Source organism: Podarcis raffonei, chromosome 14 (genome assembly GCF_027172205.1).
Source record: "Podarcis raffonei isolate rPodRaf1 chromosome 14, rPodRaf1.pri, whole genome shotgun sequence".
Classification (NCBI taxonomy): Eukaryota; Metazoa; Chordata; class Lepidosauria; order Squamata; family Lacertidae; genus Podarcis; species Podarcis raffonei.
The window spans coordinates 44,417,927-44,438,139 of NC_070615.1; the positions used below are offsets into that span (position 1 = coordinate 44,417,927).

The following is a 20,213-nucleotide window of genomic DNA, read 5'->3' on the forward strand; positions in this document are numbered from 1 at the left end:
GAAGCTGTGGTATCCAGTGTTCATGCTTTCCTTCTGACCTATGGCCTTTCTCCTTGGAAGTGGTGCAATAATAATAATAATTTATTATTCGTACCCCGCCCATCTGGTTGAGTTTCCCCAGCCACTCTGGGCAGCTCCAAACAGAATATTAAAAACACAATAAAACATCAAACATTAAAAATTTCCATAAACAGGGCTGCCTTCAGATGTCTTCTAAAAGTCAGCTAGTTGCTTATTTCCTTGGCATCTGATAGGAGGGCGTTCCACAGGGTGGGTGCCACTACCAAGAAGGCCCTCTTCTTGGTTCCCTGTAACCTCACTTCTCGCAGTGATTGAATCTCCAGAAGGCCCTTGGAGCTGGACCTCAGTGTCTGGGGTGAACGATGGGGGTGGAGACGCTCCTTCAGGTATCCTGGGCCGAGGCCGTTTAGGGCTTTAAAGGTTAGCACCAACACTTTGAATTGTGCTCGGAAACGTACTGGGAGTCAAACCCAGTGAAGGCTCAAAGGTGTGATACCATTGAGTGAAATCAGGTGGAATTTAGGTATTATCTTAGAGGTGGGGGTGGGATCCAGCTGAGATGAAGTTCTGTCTGTGTGTGCCATTGTTTGTGTTGGTCAGAAACGGGTCAGGATCTCCCCACCACAACGTTTTGAATGGACTTGGAGTTTGCAGCTACTCTGGTCAGAACAACCCTCCGTGTCTCCATCTAGGAATATGTACTCAATGGGAAATATTAACAATCCTTCCAAACTACAGGACTGCATTGACAATGGAGGAGCAATGCCCAAGGATTAAATATTTACATAATTAAACCAAAGCCCATTGTGTTGTTTTTCCCTGTAATGGTAAATAAGTGCAGCACCTCTCATGTGTTCTCTTGTGTTTTTGTTTCGTTTTTGCAGCCAGGAGTTTTGGGATATTTTGAGTTCAACGCTTCGCCCCAACCACCTGGTTATCTGACATTCTTCACTTCAGCTCTGCATTCATTAAATAAAGGTAAATTCATTACCCTTATAAACCACTGTTTAATGTTACATTTGATTGAATTTCACCATGCCTAATTTGTGGGTGGGAATGATGGGATGCCGTTGGTTTTCTTCCCATTGTCTGCAGAATGCATTTGACTTTATATTTAGCGCTGTTTTCAAAACAATCACCGTCATCACATTTATTAATCCCATACCCAATGTTATCAGGCCGACTTTGACAGGCTGCACAGTCCTGGCCATGATAAAACTTCCTGAGCAGGAGCATGTTGAAAATATATTTTGGCTTCTTGCACACAATGGACTAAATATATCACAAGACATCTCAGTGGGGGCTCTCAGCCAGAAACGCTGACAAAATTTCCTGTCACATTTTGTTCTCTGTCGAAAGCCAGCAAGCTTCAGTTGCAAAACATGGAAGTTAAAAAGAACGGTTGCCCATGTCATTTAGGCACCTGAGGTGGGAAATCTAAATGGCGCCCCCTCCCGCTAATTAACATGGGGCAGGGTCCCCTGAGGGAAGTTCTCTTGCCAAAGCCCCTTTGAAATGGTGCAGTTGTTGCATGGCTCCTGTTCATTTCAGTCTGGCTAGTGGGGAGGTTTTAAGGCCAGGGGATACTGCCGCTTGGATGATGCATGACCTGTAATGACACCAGCAACTTTACTGCATGAAGCAGTAACCTTCCTGGTGGAGCTGCCTCTTCTAAATTGCGCTGTAAAAGCAAAACATGGCACTGGAGTGAGAGGAGAGAGGGAAGATTTGGCCTGGGTTTGTTCATTGTTGTCTGTGCTACATGTTGGATTACTACACTCTCCGTGCGCATCAGCAGTTTCTCAAAAACGAGCCACGCAACGCATCCCGCTGTGAATATAAGAACATCAGTAGATTCCTGCGGGATCAGATCACGGACTTATCTAGTCAAGCATCCTGTTTCCCACGGTTGTTAATCCGATGCCTCTGGGAAGCCCACAAGCTGGCCTGAGTGCTACAGTCCTCTCCTGTTCTTGATTTATTTATTTTTATTTTATTTATTGAATTTATATACCGCCCTTCCTCAAAAGATCTCGGGGCGGTTCGCAAGGCAAAAATACAGGATAGAGTGCTTGAGGTTTATAGCACTGGACACACGGGCACAAGATGCAAATCTTCATCTCAAGGCTTCTCTTTCTGCAACGGGGAGAGTTTAGCAACTGATGTGGAGGAGTTGAACTGCTGTTCCAAAGGAGACGTCTTTTTGTTGTTTCCATGACAACAGAAACAGCCACCTTGCATCCTCCTGAGAAGAGGGCAGGACTGCAAAAAAATAACAACAAATCGGCTGGTGGCTTATTTTGGGGGCATAGCATTCTTTATATACTCCCAATTAGCTCAGTTAGACCTTGGCAGGAATTGTTTGGTGCCGGGTAAAAGTGTACATTGTGGTGAAACTACAAGGGTGGGGGAGAACTAAAATCGGTATTGACTGTCGTTTGCCAAGCCTTCTGCATTAGATGAAACACTCTAGTAATGGAAGAACTATCTCACTAATAAAGTACGTATTGATCGCCCTGCCTGGAGTAGATTTGCCAGCTGACCATATTACTACTAATTCCACCCAGCTCTTGGCCTTTTATTCTCATCTCTCCACTTACAAACACTGTATTTTTCAGTGTATAAGACAATGTTTTTTGCTAAAAAAATTAGGCAAAAATTGGGGGTTCTCTTATACATGGATAGTGAATGCAGAGTGGGGACAGGCGATTGGTGGCAGCAGCGAACAGGAGTTTGGCTGCAGCGATTGGGCGGGTGATTGGTGGCTGAGGCAAGGCCTTCTGGTGATTGGCTGCGGCAATTGGGTGGGTGGTTGGCGGCTGTGGCGAGGCATGCAGGCAATCAGCTGTGGTGTGCATGGGTGGGCTGTTGGCAGCGAGTGGGCAGACAATTGGCAACTGCAGCCAGGTGTGATCGGCAGTGGCTGCGGCGAGTGATGGGCGGGTGAGCGATTGGTGTGGTGACCCCCCCCCAAGCTAAACAACTTAATTTCTTAATTTCGGGTTAAAAAAAGGGGGGGTGTCTTATACATGGAAAAATGCTGTAACTGCCTTATAAGTCAAAGAATTGTGGGGCAGGAAAATTTCTGAAAACCATGGGGTCTGGTGGCTTTCAGCTATTTTACTCATGCATGTTACCTGTTTGCTGCTGTGTGCATCAAAATGATCCATCGAGGAACTGGGATTGGGCTAAAGTTATCTGCTGAGTTGTGCGTTGTGGAAAACCCAGGTCCACTGCCCTGTAATGTGTGAAATGGCCTTTCAGTTTACACCATTTCTGAAAATTCTGCTCCTTGCAGCCATGTCTTTTGGCTTTGAACGATGTAGCTGCAGGATTTCTAAGCATACGTACTAGAAAGCCGGTCCTGTGGAATTCAGTGCCTGCCCAGATGGAGACCCAGCCCGCCCCAGTCTTTACCACTTTGGGGACGTTTTCAGGAGACAGCCACACATCAATATGACTGCATTACTGGTAGTCTGGTCCTAAACGCTCTTCACTTGGAAGCAAGCCCTTCTGAATTCAATGCTTGCTCTGTGCATTCGCATCGACTGCGAAAGTCCACTCATCTTGCATATGCAAAGAAAGCAGTTTGCATGATGCTTTTATGCCTCGCCCTCTCTCCTGATGAAGACCAGTTGTGGTGCTCTCCATGTCCAGGCACCACAAAGCATTAAAGATCCCACCGTCTTGGTGCTCTTAAAACCTAAAGTTCTGCAGTGATAGTGCAGGAGTCTTACGAAAGGAAGCACTTTCCCAACCTCATCCAGATTCTGAAAGGGCCATTTGCTTTTTAAATGACAATCTGGGGCATCCAAACCTTTTGTCCTGGCACTCTGCCCTCCTACTCAGTGCTGAAATGTATGTTCTAAGTGCAGAGCAGAGGTCGCGCTTGCAACATGCCGTTTCCGTCGTTTTGTATCCTGTCAACAAGTTGCTTTATCTGCATTTGCTGTTTATCTTGGACCAAGTTCGGCTTGGTTTCTTTTGCCATTTCTTTGGCCAACAAAGACCCAATGAACTCCTTTATGCAGTCTTATTACTCCTATTATTTCTGTCCCAAGGAGGGTGAAATCAGCCTGGATACTATACATTCCCCCCCTCCCCCCTTACGTATTCTCCTTATTTATTTTTGTGGCAGAGAGTTGGGAGAGGAGGGCCCACTGTCTTAAGTCAGTGCTGCACAGAGACTATGTGCCAATTTTTAAAAAATGTACCCTTGATTAATTAAACCCTTGATGACTTGCTGGCTTCAATGTATTTGAGAGGATGCCAAGGCACTGCCCATCTTGGAGTTTTAAGTGGGGGTCCATCCATATTTTCAAAAAACATTTTATTAAAGTTTTCTTGGTTTACAAAGGTATGCGCAATGTCTCTTTTTTCAAGTTACATTTTCCATGGGTCAGTTTCATTTGTTGAGACATTAGGGTTACATTAGGAAGAAAAATGGGGAGAAGAGGTGGAAGGGGCCATGGTGGCTGGGGGTGGGGTCGGGAGGCGATATTTCTATTTTGCTTAATGTATGTGTGGGTTTTTGTGTCAGCGCCGTTTTTGTGCAGGTTCTCTTTGCTATTTGCTTGTGTTCCTTTGGTGGTGAGAGAAATTGTGGTTGGCCTAGGGTGCGGTTGCTTGTTTGTGATTGGCTGTGTTGAACTTTGTTTTCGTGTGTGAGTGGGGTGCGTGTTTTTGAATCAGGTTGGGTCCATCCATTTTTACTTTTATCTCTGCAAACACAGGGTCAAGAAATTTGCTCTTGAAAAGGAGAGTATGAAAGAAGGATGCATCAGATACTGTGCCAAAAGCTATACCCCACCAACTTGTCCCTGGCGGCTGTAGCCTTGGGTTTGACTCCTGCCTTGACCTGTGTGCTAAGAGATGGAGCCCATGCCTGCAGCTCTTTAAAGCAGCTGTGCCAAATTGCCTTGAAAGAGAGAAGAGTCATTAATATAGGGTTGCAGTGCACTTAAAATAAACTCTAAATTACATATTTTGGACAAGTGAGGAACCGAATTCCTTTAATCTAAGGAACTGGCCTCGAATAACTCTGCATTTCCTAGGGCTGCATCCTGACTCAACATGCAACAGAGTTAGTGGAACACTTGCTTCCTGGGTAATCAGATTCTCCAGATAATAGCCATGACGACTGTGTTCCACTATCTGAGGCAGTAATGCCTCTGAATATCAGTTGCTGGGAATCACAGGTGGGGAGAGGGCTCCTGTGCTCAGGTCCTGCTTTCAGGCTTACCACAGACATCCGGTTGACCACTGTAAGAACAGGATACTAGACTAGATGGGCTCTTCTTAGATTCTTACATTGTTTAGGGGGGTTTTCAACTCTGCAGGGTGGAGTAGTGAATATTCAGAACCCAATAAATGGATAACGTTCTCCATGCCTTTCCTGAGGCTGGAAATAGCACGTCTCCAAGGGTGGTAGTGGCTAGTATCTGTAGCATCAAGACAGACCCTTGCTCTGATCCAGCAAGGCTCTTCTGACTTTGAAAGCATCAAAAGGAGCCTTTGCTCAGGCGCAAAGACCCAGGCTGGATTTTGAAACATTTACAGCCAGCCAAGCCAGAGGCAGCCTAGAAGACTGCCAGGCTGGCTTGGTGGCAGGCTGGAACCTGGGCAGATAAGACAACCTGTGGGGCCTTCTCTCAGTGGCTGGCCACAAGGAGGAGCAGAATGCCATTTGAGAGACACCTGGTTGCCCTTGAGAGATGGATTGCTGCCTCGCTGCCAATATCCTCTTCTTTGGGGGAAGTGCCCCAGGTCAGTTGGCCACGCTTGTTCCTTGGTAGCAAAGCAGATCCATGGGCAGCTGCCTCTGCTCAGATTCCTCAGGTGTAGACTTTCCCCCAAAGTGATGTCACCAGCACGCTTGAGTGTGTGTGAGAGTGTGCATCCTTCCTTCCGCACCCCTCCCCCCCCCCGTAATCTTCTGGAAAGCAAATAACTGCTTCTTCGATTCCTCCTTTGTTGCCAAAACTCTCTCTGATTGCTTCATTAATTATAGAGTCCCACACTGGTTAGGGAGAGTGAAATGTGAGCCTGCCAGCTTTGTAATGTGTGCTTGTAGCAGGTTAAAGCCTCTTGCTCTTGGCAGGTTAAGCAACCGTCGTAAGCCTATACAGAAGCAGGGCTGGCTGCAGCAAGGCTTCTGAATTTCAAACAAGACAGGATTCCTGGGGGTTTCCCAGTTGTCTGCATGCACATAGTTTGCTTCCTATAGTCCTCATCTCACTCTCCCCCCACTGTAGGAATGGTTTTCAAAGGAGAGTAAGGAGGACATGAGACAGTTCCAAACCATTTCCCATAATTATGATTTCAAAACCACCCTGCTGCTTTCTTTTCTTTTCTTTTTTTAAACGCAAGTTGAGATTCTCAGAATGTAGGGTCCATTTCCATGCTGGGAAGTGAGTCCCTCTGTGCATAGGCTAGTGTGGACCAAATACAGCTCTGAATTTGTTTCCCATACTCTGTGCATTAGTATAGAGACAACTGAAACCACAAGTCATTCCCTCCAGCTGCTTCCTTCTTGTAGTTTCCTGCCCTGCAGCAGGCTTCTGGAACACCACCTCAATTTCAGGTGCATCAGTGAAGCTATTATCCCCAGTACCAGGTGTTCCCCTGTCATCTGTACTATTGTCTCCCTCCCCCTCGGGATTTAGTTTAAAGCTCTCCTTATCAGCTTCACAAGACTCTTAGCAAATCCACGCTTGCCAACTTCTTATTAAGTGCAACCCATCTCTTGCCAGAAGTCCTTCCTCTAGGAAGTGGAGACCAAGGTTGGTTTTGCCTACTGACCCACCGTGCAGTTTGTGGTTCCTTACTCACCGTAGCCCAGCCCTGACAACCCAACCAAGAGGGAGGATCCATGACACTTGTGGGGCACAGCCCCATTTCTGCTTAAATGTTTGGTCGCAGGCCTGTAAAGAAAGTGAATGGATAGAGTCTTGCCCTCTCTGGGACTGAGTGCAACAGATAATTAAACACATTTCATGCTGAGTTTGCAGCTCTATGTGCATTTTTATGAACGTAGAAAAATCCTCAAGATCACCTGGAGCAGCACTCCTTGAAAGATGCTCACTGGTGGCAGAAAATGTGATTGTAATGCATGATCTGACTTGTAGCCATTTGGAATTTCTAAAGGCTGCTGGCATTTTTTGGTTTTTTTTTTTAAAGCAGAGGTGTATTTGTGCTCTCCTCCGTACCCTGAGCTCTAAAGTGACCTGAATTCTTTTGCACGTTGAGGAATATGATAGGATTTCTTTTGGGGGTGGGTGGGACTGCTTCAAAGGAGAGGCGGTTGCTGTGGGGCAGGCCTCCCGTTTATTGTCTGGCTCAATGTGGAATTGCTGCGATGTTTCATCAGCCACATGGTGAAAAACATTAAAAGGCTTGCGTTCCCCCCCCCCTCCCCTGAGCCAAGACGCATCTAATTGCTTAGAAAGCTTCTATCATTTAAAGTCCAGCAGCCTCCTTTTAAAAGGAACTGCCCACCAAGAAAACCCTGGAGATTACAGACCAGGGATCCTTTTTCAACCTGGGCAATCTTCCGAGGGCCACATGCCAGGGAAAGGCGGGGCCAGAGGCAAAATTGGGTGGAGCAATTGATGTAAATCTTCCCTTTGTACAGCAGGCTTGTTTCTATACACCCTTATCTTCCATTCGGACCAGAAGGGGTTCAAGGGCGCTTTCCAGGCAGGCAAAGATATTTGGTGAGAGAGGAGAGGAAGAGCATTGAGGAATGAACGCGATGCTCTTAAGCAGGGGTCAGCAAACTTTTTCAGCAGGGGGCTGGTCCACTGTCCCTCAGACCTTGTGGGGGTCAGGACTATATCTTGGGGGGGGGAATGAACGAAGTCCTGTGCCCCACAAATAACCCAGAGATGCATTTTAAATAAAAGGACACATTCTACTCATGTAAAAACACGCTGATTCCCGGACCGTCCGCGGGTCGGATTTAGAAGGGGATTGGGCTGGATCCGGCCCCCGGGCCTTAGTTTGCCTACCCATGCTCTTAAGCATCATTTTGTTTGAGGGCAATTGCTCACGCATCAATTTCTAAATGATGGGCCAGGGCAGAGCTGTGGGTGGCAGGGACCAATTTGGTGGCACGTGGAAAGGGACTGGGTTCCGCTTGCTTTTCTTTACTGCCTCTGGAACAGCAGAGCTGGTGGGCTGCTTGCCATATTGGCACCTTTTAATTTCGCCCACAATATTTCCACCCGTTGAAACTCATTGAGCGCATGACTCATTTGAAACAAGATCACCACCACAAAGGACACAGCCGTGCACATGGTGGAGAGAGCCTTTGTCTTATACCGCCTGCGTCAGTCCCTCCTGTTAACACCTTATTTTTATTAATTCTGAGGAGAGCTTTACTCTTCAATGTTGTCACAGACCCCTTTCCCCTCCTTCAGGTCCTGGATGTGAAGAATGAAGGAGGAAAACTCCAGCTCTGGGAGGAGTTTTTCCCCCTCCTTAAGGCCTAAAGAATCCAAAAGTGCTGCTCCAACTCCTCTCTTGTTTTCTCACATGGAGGATCTTTTATTTCATTATCTGTATTGCAGTGTGTTTTTCAGCCGAAATCCTGTTGTATAATCGCTCTTTTTCTTAAAACGCAAGTTGAGGTAGGATTTTAACCCTGAAGCATTCTGCCCACAGGTGGAAAGTGCGGATTAATAAGAGGATATTGCTTGTATTTCCTGTGTAAAACACCAGGAAAGCTGAGCTGAGCTCTGTGTGTGTGTGTGTGTGTGTGTGTGTGTGTGTGTATGCTTGCTTGTTTTTCAGAGTCTTCTCTTCCAGCTGTGGAAGAGAAGGAGGCTGTGTAGTTATGGCGGCCGGGCCTCTTTCCTTTCTTTCCTCAAGGCTTGTAACATGTGCTTTCAGATTACCTTGGAACGATCCACTTCGGAGTGATCACAGACAAGCTGATCGCAAAGGAAGTCCCACTGACCAGCTCAGGCAGCGTCTACTTGCACAGACACGTGAACGCCTCTCTTGTGAGTAGTGCATTTTCACGTTTGCACACCTGCGTCGCCTGCACCAGGGCTGGGGAGCCCATTTTGGTCCACATTTACTAGTGTGCAACCTTCTGGGGGCCACATTCCGATGGTGGGTGGGGCCAGTTGCAAAAGTGGGTGGAGCAGTGGATGTAACTCTTCCCTTTGTACACCAGGCTCCATTCCAGCCAAGCAAAAGTTAGAAGAATCTGTATCTAAAATGCAGCAGCTGGATTAGTGGCCGGGGCTCCCTTCAGCTCTCATATAACCCCTGCTTTAAAACAGCTGCGCCGGTTGCCAGTTCGTTTCTGGGCCCAATTTAAGGTGCTCACATTAGTGTTTAAAGCCCTAAATAACTCAGCCTCCAAATTCCTGAATGACATTCAATTCCCTCCCTACATATCCTCCCAGGTGCAAAGATGGCAGAGGGGTCCCTCTTGGTTGTTCCACAGCCTTCAGTCGCTTGGGGGGGTTGGAGGCTTGGGAGAGGGCCTTCTCTGTGTTGGCCCCTAAGTTGTGGAACTCCCTTCCCACAGAAGTGCGCCTGGCTCCTTCCTTAGACAGCTCTTGGCCAACGCTGAGGACCCAGTCCTTGACTCTGGCTTTTGACATCTGAAATGTATATTTTTTCAGACCTACCTTATTTCTGTAAAAAAAATTTGTCCAATCCTTTTTATTAAGTTTTACAGTGCAAATTTAAATTCAAACATTAAACATCACCATCATCATTTAGATAGAATTCCCTGAATCCTTTGACTCCCCTCTGCCTTTCCATGGTTACCATTATCAATCTTTTTTCAACTGCTTCACCTTTTTCTCTCTATTTTTAATAATAATCCATTTTTACCATAGTTTTTAGTACGTTACAAGCATTATTCAAATTCTGCTTGTAGTTTTTAGTTGTTTACAGTGTTTACAGTGTTCTCTTAAATACATTGTAAATTTCCCCCCCATTACTTCTTAAAGTTCTTCTCTTCCTGGTTTCTGATTTCCCCGGTCAATTTTGCCAGGTTTCAGCATAGTTTATTTCTGTAATTTTAACATGTTTATTTTGCTTGTAACCTGCTTAAGACCTTAGGGTGAAAGGCAGGTTGTTGTTGTTGTTGTTACTGTTAACGATGGTGATGATGCGCATGCACACACATCTCTCCATCCTACATCCAGGCAAGTAAGAGACATTATCACCATTCAAGAATCCATTCCAGCCAAGCCAAGCCACTCAAGGAGGTTGCAGAGCAGGGCCATCTTATAAAGCAGAGGTGCGACAGTCAGGCACATAGGCAGTTATCTGAGGTTGCATTGGCAGGCAGATACTCCAGGGCTCAGAACAATGGGTAATCCAAAAACCTAGTGCATGGAGGGGGAGGAGAGTCTAATAAAGGAAATTAGCTTACTTATGTAACAGTGGCCAAGGTCAGCATTTGTTTCGTGTTTGGAGCTACTGAGACAGTTTTCTCCTTTTATGCCAAATAATTTAGTGAACCATCTGGAAGATGGTACAGCACTGTATGTGTGTGTGTAGTTTTCTCCCGCCCCCTCCCCCGCCTTTAATTTCAGGTAAGCAAAATCCCATGTTGCTGAAATGTTTATGTGTCATGAGCAAACTCCTTGAGTGCATTTCGCTCCCCAGCCTTTCGTCCTCTCTCCTTTATCTCCAGGCTTGCTCAAGCTGGGCTGGGTGGGAAGGAAGATCCACGCTAACATAAACTTTATAAAACAGAGGGATGCCTGCTGATTCCAAGGATGTGGGCTCTTAAATCCAACCTCTCAGAAGGCAGCCCATCCAAGTGCATTCAAGGCACCTTTTTTAGTGAAGCAACACTGAAGCATCACGTGCAGTTTTAGGAAACGAAATTTACCGTGTCTTCGGGATCACATTAATAACATGCAGAGACATTTCAGTGGCTTCATAGCCTGTGTGGTTGAAAGAGTATCCTAAATCATGTCATGAGAAAATGGTCCCTCCATATAGATATATAGATTCATACACAGATGGCGGAATATCCAAATGCACAGCCCTGTCATTTCCCCCCCCCAAAAAAAAACATTAAAACATTTCTATACATTTATTGAATCAATAGAATAAAACACAAGCAATGGTAAAAGGAGCAGATAAAAGAATCGTGTAGCAGATTGACATTTGCTGAAACTAAAATCTGCTAAAATCCCTGGATGGGTAAACATGCTTTTGCCGAGCAGCTAAAAGATTGCAGTGTTGGCACAAGATTTACCCTCCCTTCCAATCCTAGGGGACGCGGGTGGCGCTGTGGGTTAAACCACAGAGCCTAGGACTTGCCGATCAGAAGGTCAGCGGTTCGAATCCCCATGACGGGGTGAGTTCCCGTTTCTCAGTCCCTGCTCCTGCCAACCTAGCAGTTCAAAAGCACATCAAAGTGCAAGTAGATAAATAGGTACCGCTCCGGCGGGAAGGTAAACGGCATTTCCGTATGCTGCTCTGGTTCGCCAGAAGCGGCTTAGTCATGCTGGCCACATGACCCGGAAGCTGTACGCCAGCTCCCTCGGCCACTAAAGCAAGATGAGCGCCGCAACCCCAGAGTCGGCCATGACTAGCCTAATGGTCAGGGGTCCCTTTACCTTTACCTTACCAATCTTAGGAATGAATTGTTGCTCAGACTTGAGCAAAACCAAAAATGTATCTCTGAGTGGGGGGAACAGTTCTGTCTGCTCTTTCCACTCTGCAGCTGTGCATCAGACATCAGCCGCTTTACTTCAACAGCTTTACTTCCTACCAATTCCTTGAGTTATAAGAGGGATGAGGAACCTCAGGCCCAGGGGCTGAATGCAGCCCTCTCTGTATGGCCCTTGGTCACACCTCTCACCGAACCTACTTTGCACTCTCCCTGAGGATTTCTGCCCAGCTAGAGTGTGCTTTTGAACCCTGATAATGCTCCTTGCTTGCCAAGATAGAGAGCTGTGTGTGAGTGAGCCAATATTTATTGTCCTAACTGCTTTTGTTTCTGGCCCCACACACCACTGACATGTGGCCCTCAGAGGATTGCCTAGCAGGGTGTGTGGCCAGTAGGGGAAGAACTTCCTCCCAAGGGCTGCTTCCTATGTAGTGACTTGGCTCAGCTTGTTCTGCGTCTGTTCTTGGAGTTTTCCCAGTGTCTCTTCAGCCAAAGACCAAACAGTTAAAGCAGCAAAGAATGTGGGAACGGGTGCCGTCCATAACTGCCTCGTTTTCCCACCATATTGTGCGATGGGTCCCTGTCAGTCTGCCATTCCTTAAGGGATGACCAAGTTTTAACTTGCCCTAATTGATAACAAATGCTGAGAGTTCTCTTCTCCCTCTTTCCAGCTCTATCCACACGAAGCGATGAACTACACAGCGGAAAATGTTTGGAAGTGGGCCCTGGAGAATCGCGAGACCTTCATCCGCTGGCTGAGACCCCATGGGGGGAAAAGTCTTTTGCTGAACAACGAGCTGAAGAAGGGACCGGCACTCTTCCTGTTTCTTCCTTTTGACCCCTTAGCGGAAAGTCATCCCCTTGTAGATGAGGTGAGCGTAAGGAGGACCCTGCTGGATCAGTGTCCAGCCAGATAGCTATGGAAGACTTAAAAGCAGGACCTGGGAGCCACAGCACCCAGCATTCGGAGAACGTAGCCATTGTGGCTAGTAGCCATTCGGAGCCTTTTCTGTGAATTTGCTAATTCTCTTTTAAATTGATGACCCTCACTACCTATTTTGGGAGCAAATTCCATAATTTACCGTATTTTTCTCTCTATAAGATGCACCAGACCATAAGAAGCACCTAGTTTTTGGAGGAGGAAAAAAATATTCTGAATCTCAGAAGCCAGAACAGCAAGAGGGATTGCTGCGCAGCGAAAGCAGCAATCCCTCTTCCTGTTCTGGCTTCTGGGATAGCTGCACAGCCTGCGTTCGCTCCATAAGACTCACATACATTTCCCCTTACTTTTTAGGAGGGGGAAAGTGAGTCTTATAGAGCAAAAAATACGGTAATTGTGTGAAGCAGTGCTTTCTTTTTTGTCAGTCCACAAAGCTTTGAAGATCTGGCATGCCAGCTTGGAACTGCCCCCCCCTCCCAATAAGGTTATGACAGATAGAATGGAGTGAGGAGGAGCCTGCGTTTAAGATGCACCTCCTGTTTAAAAGGGTCAAGTGATGGGAGTGATGCTTACCTGTTTATAGTGCCAAAGTGCTACTGTGCATCAGAAGAGGCAAGACTGGGCTCGAGAGATGCCTCACCTGACTCGGCACAAGGCAGCTCTGAATGCTCATGTGCAATGAAAGAGTCACTGGGGTATCGTTTGCTCATATGTAGGCAGGCTTGCTCAGGTAGAAAATGGGACTCTGCGCGAGCTTCAGGCCCCTAGTTCAAAGAGTTCAGATAGTGCCCTGAACCAGTCCTTGCTCTGATAGCTTATCTCTCTTTCTAAATGTAGCTGGAAGAAAAGTTGTGTCTTTCTCAGTGGGGCCAACCTGCAAAAGAAGGCATTGGTGTGTGTTTGGGGGTAGGGTATCCCTATGAAACTGGTGTAGGAGATTCTGGGCAAAGCTTTATCTGGAGGCAAGAGACTGTTCTCATTCAGCAGGAGGAAACCAAAGCAAATACACTTAGGGTATTGGTGAACTTCAACACACACAAGTTTTTCTTTGCTTTGCTGTGGTCAAAGGTAAGCCACTGCTTATCACCTTCAGAGGAGTCAAGCGATTTTGGCCACAGACATTTAATAACGGCTGACCCCAAAGCAAATTCCTTCGCGTTGCCCTCTTGCAGGGCAAAGGAAGAGCAATAAGCATGTTGTTTTGGGAGGCAGGGATGGAAAGGTTAACGGATTTGCAAATAACTCACAGCAGGTCAGCCTCGGAATCGGAACAAGGTCTCCTGCATTCCTTGCTTCCATTTCCACCCTCTGCTCGCTCCTGCGCTGCCTTAAGCATTGCTGACGCTGAAGCTGGTTTAATTGGCTTTCTGAACTGAGGGAGAGAGGAATGAAGCTGTCAGGGCAGGTTAGAGATAACGGCCTGCCTATCTTCTGGAGGTCCTTACTCAGCCTCTGCATAAGCAGGGCAAAGTGAGGGCAGTTGTGTGTTCTTCTCTCTGTGTGTGCTTTTTAACTGAGGCACCTTGAGCTCCTTGGAGGAAAGGTGAGGTGTAAGCAGAATAGTTATTAGCCAGCCTGCCCTCAGACACCTCCAGAAATCAATTCTGGCACATCAATAGCCTGGAACGAACAAGCAGAGGAACAGCCTGCCTTCCTGGGTTGCTTGGAGGCAGACGTAGCTCCCTCCAGGTGAGAAGCTATTGACAAGCCAAGCAGAAAATGTGCATCTTTGCCTGTCTGCCTCAGATGCACAGCAAGTTTACATAATTTCACAGGATGTTTCGCCCTGTTTCCCCAGGATGGTGACCCTCCAGACAGTTGTTTGCCTACATTTCCCATCATCCCTCAGCTTCTGGAGGGCCACAAGTTCCTCTTCCCTGCCACGTGCAAATGTGGGGAGTAACGTAAGCATCTGCAAACAAACAAAAAAACCACTTTAAAAAACAAAACCTGCCCCAGCCTCATCCTGTTCTTGAAAATCCCAAGTGCTTCTCCTGGCCAGAGATGACTCCAGCTGCCTTGCAAAGCTTCCTTTCGCTTTCAGGGGGCCTCTTATGTAATTTGTTTACAGTAAGGGTTGCTTTGTGATTTTCCTTCCCGCTTGGGGAGAGCTTTGCTTCCCGGGCGGCCGCATGGCAAGAAACTCTCCGTTCCAGCATCTCTGCCAGCACAGCTCAGAAGGTCCTGCACATCCCTCTGCACAGGCCGTCTTGGAATTGTTGCTCTGCCATCCCTCCTTGTTTCACAGCACCAGCTTCATCTGGGCCAAACTAAATGCCATAAGAGACGCCACCCAATATCTTCCTTTTGCTTTCTCGTTCTCAAACCCAGCAGCATGTGGCAACATGCTGCTTGCGCATCACCCAGCCCTTGCCTCGTGGCACAGCAGCAGCACCTCTTGCTTGGGATTGAGAGTGAGCAAAGAGACGGGCATCACATCGTCATTCGTTGGGGCTTGCATTTTGCCAGCAGCCCTCCTCCCAGGTAGCGCCCGCTCAGGATGGAAAGGGTGGTCTGATGTTCAGGTATACAGGGCAGACACCCCACTGGGTGTGCCTAAAGGAGCTCTTCGGGTCTTTGCCTGTATTTTTTATTTTTAACAACAAACCTTTAAATACGAGCAGGATCAAACAGCTTTGGAACTGACAAGCTCAGAGAAGTAGACAGAAATCACTTTGCATTGTGACCTAAAGGGTATAGAGATTTTTCTGGTCTCTGTGTGACCGTTCTTCAGCTCAGCCCTGGAATTCAGTATTCTTTCTTTAAAAAAACACATACAAACACTTAAATGGGGCAGGTGGCTAATTATTTAAGTAGCCCTAAAACTACTTTTGGAGCGGGCAAGACTGGAGCTTTGCCTGTAATATACACGTTAGCTCACTTGCCTGGGTCAGCTGATGCTATTTACTCTTACCAAAGTGTGTCCTGCCTTCTGGGCTGCATCAATAGGAGTATAGCATCTAGATCAAGGGAAGTAATAGTGCCGCTGTATTCTGCTCTGGTCAGACCTCAGCTGGAGTACTGTGTCCAGTTCTGGGCGCCACAGTTCAAGAAGGACACTGACAAACTGGAACGTGTCCAGAGGAGGGCAACCAAAATGGTCAAAGGCCTGGAAACGATGCATTATGAGGAACGGCTAAGGGAGCTGGGCATGTTTAGCCTGGAGAAGAGGAGGTTAAGGGGTGATATGATAGCCATGTTCAAATATATAAAAGGATGTCACATAGAGGAGGGAGAAAGGTTGTTTTCTGCTGCTCCAGAGAAGCGGACATGGAGCAATGGATCCAAACTACAAGAAAGAAGATTCCACCTAAACATTAGGAAGAACTTCCTGACAGTAAGAGCTGTTCGGCAGTGGAATTTGCTGCCAAGGAGTGTGGTGGAGTCTCCTCCTTTGGAGGTCTTTAAGCAGAGGCTTGACAACCATATGTCAGGAGTGCTCTGATGGTGTTTCCTGCTTGGCAGGGGGTTGGACTCGATGGCCCTTGTGGTCTCTTCCAACTCTATGATTCTATGATTCTGCTTCTGGGCTGAGGTGTTGCTTGAAATTTGAAGCAGAACAGCCTTTGAGCGAATAACTGTGCATTGTTGCAGAGATTGCTCAAAGTCGGTGGTTTTCAAATACTGAGATTCCTTGGAAGCTTCCCAAGGACTTGTAAATATTGATATTGAAGGCACAGCCATGGGGAGAATAATGGGGTGTTTTCTAGGTTGCTTGTAGCATAGAACCGTGGGGACGTTTGAGTGTATCCTAGAATATAGCAACACAGGGTTTTTCCCAGGGACAAACTGAGAGGGAAAGAGCGATAACTTTGCCAATTGTCTTTGGTTTCCTCCCTCCTCCTGATATTATAACGGTGGCCTGTTAAGACGAGGAGAAATGTCCATACGGCTTTCTTTACTCCTCCTAGATCTCGGAATTGGCTTTGGAATACAAGCGCTGCAACAGAAGCCATGCAGGGGAAGTGGGTGCCGGGCATTTGCAAGGAGGAGCATCCTCAGCGTCTGGCATCCGGCTCCCTCTGGCCGAAGCCATCTCCATCGCCAAGTCCCCTTGCTGCAACACAGTGGTGCTGCCTCCCCAGTGGCACTCGATCACCCGGACCCACAACGTCTGCGAGCTGTGCATCAACCAGACCGTGGGGGTCCGGCCCAGCCGCCTGGGAGGCCTGCACTGCAACTTCTTGGAGATAGAAGCAGCCTTGGACTCATTCTACCTCAAGGAGAGGACCTTTTTCCAAGTGATGTCCAAGACGGATTCCTTGTGCAGCAACTTTCTCAGCTTTTACAGCCCTTTCAGTTACTACACCGCGTGCTGCAGGACAGTGAGCGGGACCCCGCTGGGCTTCTCCGGCTCCGAGGAATTGGCTCTTGCTTCCCATGGGAAGAGATGGAAAGACGATTCCCAAAGCTCTATTCCTCACATTGAGGACAGGAGCGGTCTTATCCCAGAAAACGCCCTCTGCGACACTTACGTGACCGGCCTGAGTTGCAGGACTAACAAGACCTTGAACCTATACCTGCTGGATTCCAATCTCTTCTGGTTGTACGCGGAGAGGCTGGGAGCATCAAGGTCTACTCCGGTGAAGGAGTTTGCTGCCATTGTGGACCTCAAGGAAGAGACACACTATATCCTGGATCAGGACCAGGCCCTGCTGAAATCTAACCTAGGTACAGTACAACCGCCTCATTATTTCAAAGTTTGGGTGCAGATGTCACTGTTACCAAAAGCACGACCCAAGTTTGCAGGGAGATTGGACTACTGATTTAAAATGGTTTCTTTTTGGCCTCTCCTGCTTCGTTTCTAACACCACTGCTCATCAAGATTTGATTCCAGGACACTTTTAACGGTTTTTAAAAGGCATCAGATATATAAAACCATGAGTAAAAGATGAAATCAGTGATTCTTAGATGTTAAAAGTACTATAAGAGACCTCTTTTTTTGTTTTTTGGTCTAGCACAGAAAAGCAAGTACCGTATATTTCCGTGTATAAGTCAAGGTTTTTTCTTTAAAAATTATGTTAAAAATTGGGGGTCGTCTTATACACGGATAGTGCAGAGGGTGGACGGGCGATTGGTTGCAGCCGCGAGCAGGAGATTGTCAGCAGCTCTTGGGTGTTTGATTGGTGGCCGGGGCAATGGCTGTTGTTGATTGGCTGCCCTTGCGGTAATTGGGCAGGCGGTTGGCGGCTTTTCCCCAACTGTCGGCAACCCCCCCCAAAAAAAGCTCAGCAAGTCTGGGCAATCCTTCCCAAAAAATATTAACAACTCTACAACTCTTGACAATCTCCCCCCATTTTCTTAATTTGGAGTCCCCCAAAACAGGGGGCATCTTATACACGGAAAAAATACGGTAACATTGGCACCTGACATCTAGTCCAACCCCCTGCAATGCAGGAATCTCGACATGTGGAGGTCTTCCCTTCCTGCTGGAGGATATTTTTTTCTTGCTCTTCAAACTTTTATTTGGTCAACATCACTGCCGGGGCTGTTCTGCTTTCTTAGAACAGCCAGGCATGTGAAGCAGACCCTGTGAAGGCTGCCTGAATAGCCAAAGAGGCATATAGCCTGCTAAACCTGGGTTGGAAAGGGCAGGGGCAGGGATGGGAAATCTGCCCGTCCACCCCCCACTCCTGGTGTTATAGAATCATAGAGTTGAAAAGGATCATGAGGGTCCAGCATCATCTGGAGGCCAACAGGTTGTCCACCCTACTCTGAATCTCACTTCGTGATGGGTGGACATACAAGGAAGGGCCTTCCTGGTGGTGGTGCTGAGGCTCTGGAACTGATTCCTTCAGGAGGGTCCACTTAGTTCTTTCCTCATTGGTGCAGTGCACAACAGCTACTGTCCATCTCTCTTGTGCTTTTATTTTGGCTCAGTGATGGCCGAACTTGGCCCTCTGTTTTGGGACTACAGTTCCCATCATTCCTGACCACTGCTCCTGTTAGCTAGGGATGATGGGAGTTGTAGTCCCAAAACAGCTGGAGGGCCAAGTTTGGCCATCACTGTTTTGGCTGCTCTTAACATTGCATGAAATGTTGCCTTTCAGAAAATCTGTTTCGTTGCACCACTTCCTTTTATTGTACTAGATGCCTCGTAGGGGTGGGGTGCAGGGTTCCCAACCCCGGACAGGAAGGCGGGATAGAAATCTGTCCCTAAATTACAGCTTACATTGCCAACGGCATGCTTGACTTTTAGGAGCCCCTGCTGTTACCGTGTGCCGTGCAATACATCCGTGGGCATGCTCAGACACGACGAGAGATTTCCCTATCAAATGCAGTTCTCTGCTCACCTTAGAGACTCGGACACAGTTTTCTGCGCATTGGACATGTTCTGCTTGACAACCTAAGGACTAGATACTTAGGTTTGTTGTTGTTAAACTGAGATTCTGACGTTACTCATTTTGGGTTTCCACATTCCATGCATGTGGAAACCCAAAATATAACACCACCCTAACAACAGTTGAGGGGGATATTTCTGTTTTTTGCTGCAACAGCCCACAGACATAATCCTGCCAAGATGCTTCTCAGACCTAAAACTTGCTTCCATGTTACGTTGTCAAGCCTAGAAGCTCAAAATAACCTCCTGAACGTGGACTCTTTTATTTTTTTTAGAAACCTTCATTCAAAACTACAGCGTTTTGTACAGTCCTTTAAAAAGGCACCTTGTTGGCGACAGGAGGCCCAGCCGCATTCGATCTCAACATGTCATTAGAGAAATTTTCACCGATACTTTCCATGAGGTCACGTTGAGGAGCGAAAAGGTAAGGCTCTCTAGGCTCCAGCGGTCGGTTGCCTCCGCCTGCCTCCATGGCTGATTCTTGGTTTTGCATCTGAATGGCATGGCCACGTCCTGGGGAATAACAGCCACACCTTGATGATGTCCTAAAACGCAATTGGAAAACAATTCCCATCTCATCTGACCTGGCATGGTGCAAAGAAAGGCTTACTTAGCACAGCTTAGCTGCCCCAGACCCCCGCTCTAGGTCCACAACAGAGGTAGCCTGAGAGCCCTAAAAGGTTAATTTTTAATTTCCCCCCCCATCCAACTTGACAACTTTTGTTGTGAGTTGGAGTGGGGAGTTCCCTTCTGCGTTTGTGTCCGCAAGTGGAAAACCAGAAAGGGGCCCTTGTAAACATAGCTCAATGCCGTAAACAAAAATGTGGGGAGATGGGGTGCCACGGTGAAAGAAAACGACAACATCTAATCTTCCCTTCATCAAACTCAGGACATTTTGCTGGTCTACTATGCTCCTTGGTGCGGCTTCTGCATGTCTCTCAATCACATCTTCATCCAGCTCGCTCGGATCCTGCCTGCTGATAACTTCCTTGTGGCGAGGTGAGTTTTTCTCCTTTCTTTCCATTACATTAAGTTACTCTTGGGACTTCGTATGCCAGCCTTCCCCAACCTGGTACCCTCCAGATGTTTAAGGCTGCAACTCCCATCAGCTCCAGCCTGGGGACGATGGGAGCTTTAGTCCAAAACATCTGGAGGGCACCAGCTTGGGAAAGGCTGGCGTGTGCTCTTAATCAAAGTGTAAACCAGACATTCCGTGTCTTGATCAGCTGCCCAAGTTAGGGGATTGTGTTTTATTCTGT

General features: G+C 47.3%; 1 protein-coding gene across 1 annotated transcript in view; it reads left to right on the plus strand.

Annotated features, from left to right (window-relative positions):
• TXNDC11 (thioredoxin domain containing 11) overlaps positions 1-20,213 on the plus strand; it is a 39,276-nt gene that overhangs the window by 12,130 nt on the left and 6,933 nt on the right. Inside the window, 6 exon segments of the mRNA XM_053364436.1 lie at positions 906-999; positions 8,914-9,026; positions 12,346-12,546; positions 16,526-17,285; positions 19,230-19,378; positions 19,844-19,953. Coding sequence (XP_053220411.1) covers positions 906-999; positions 8,914-9,026; positions 12,346-12,546; positions 16,526-17,285; positions 19,230-19,378; positions 19,844-19,953 — 1,427 coding nt within the window.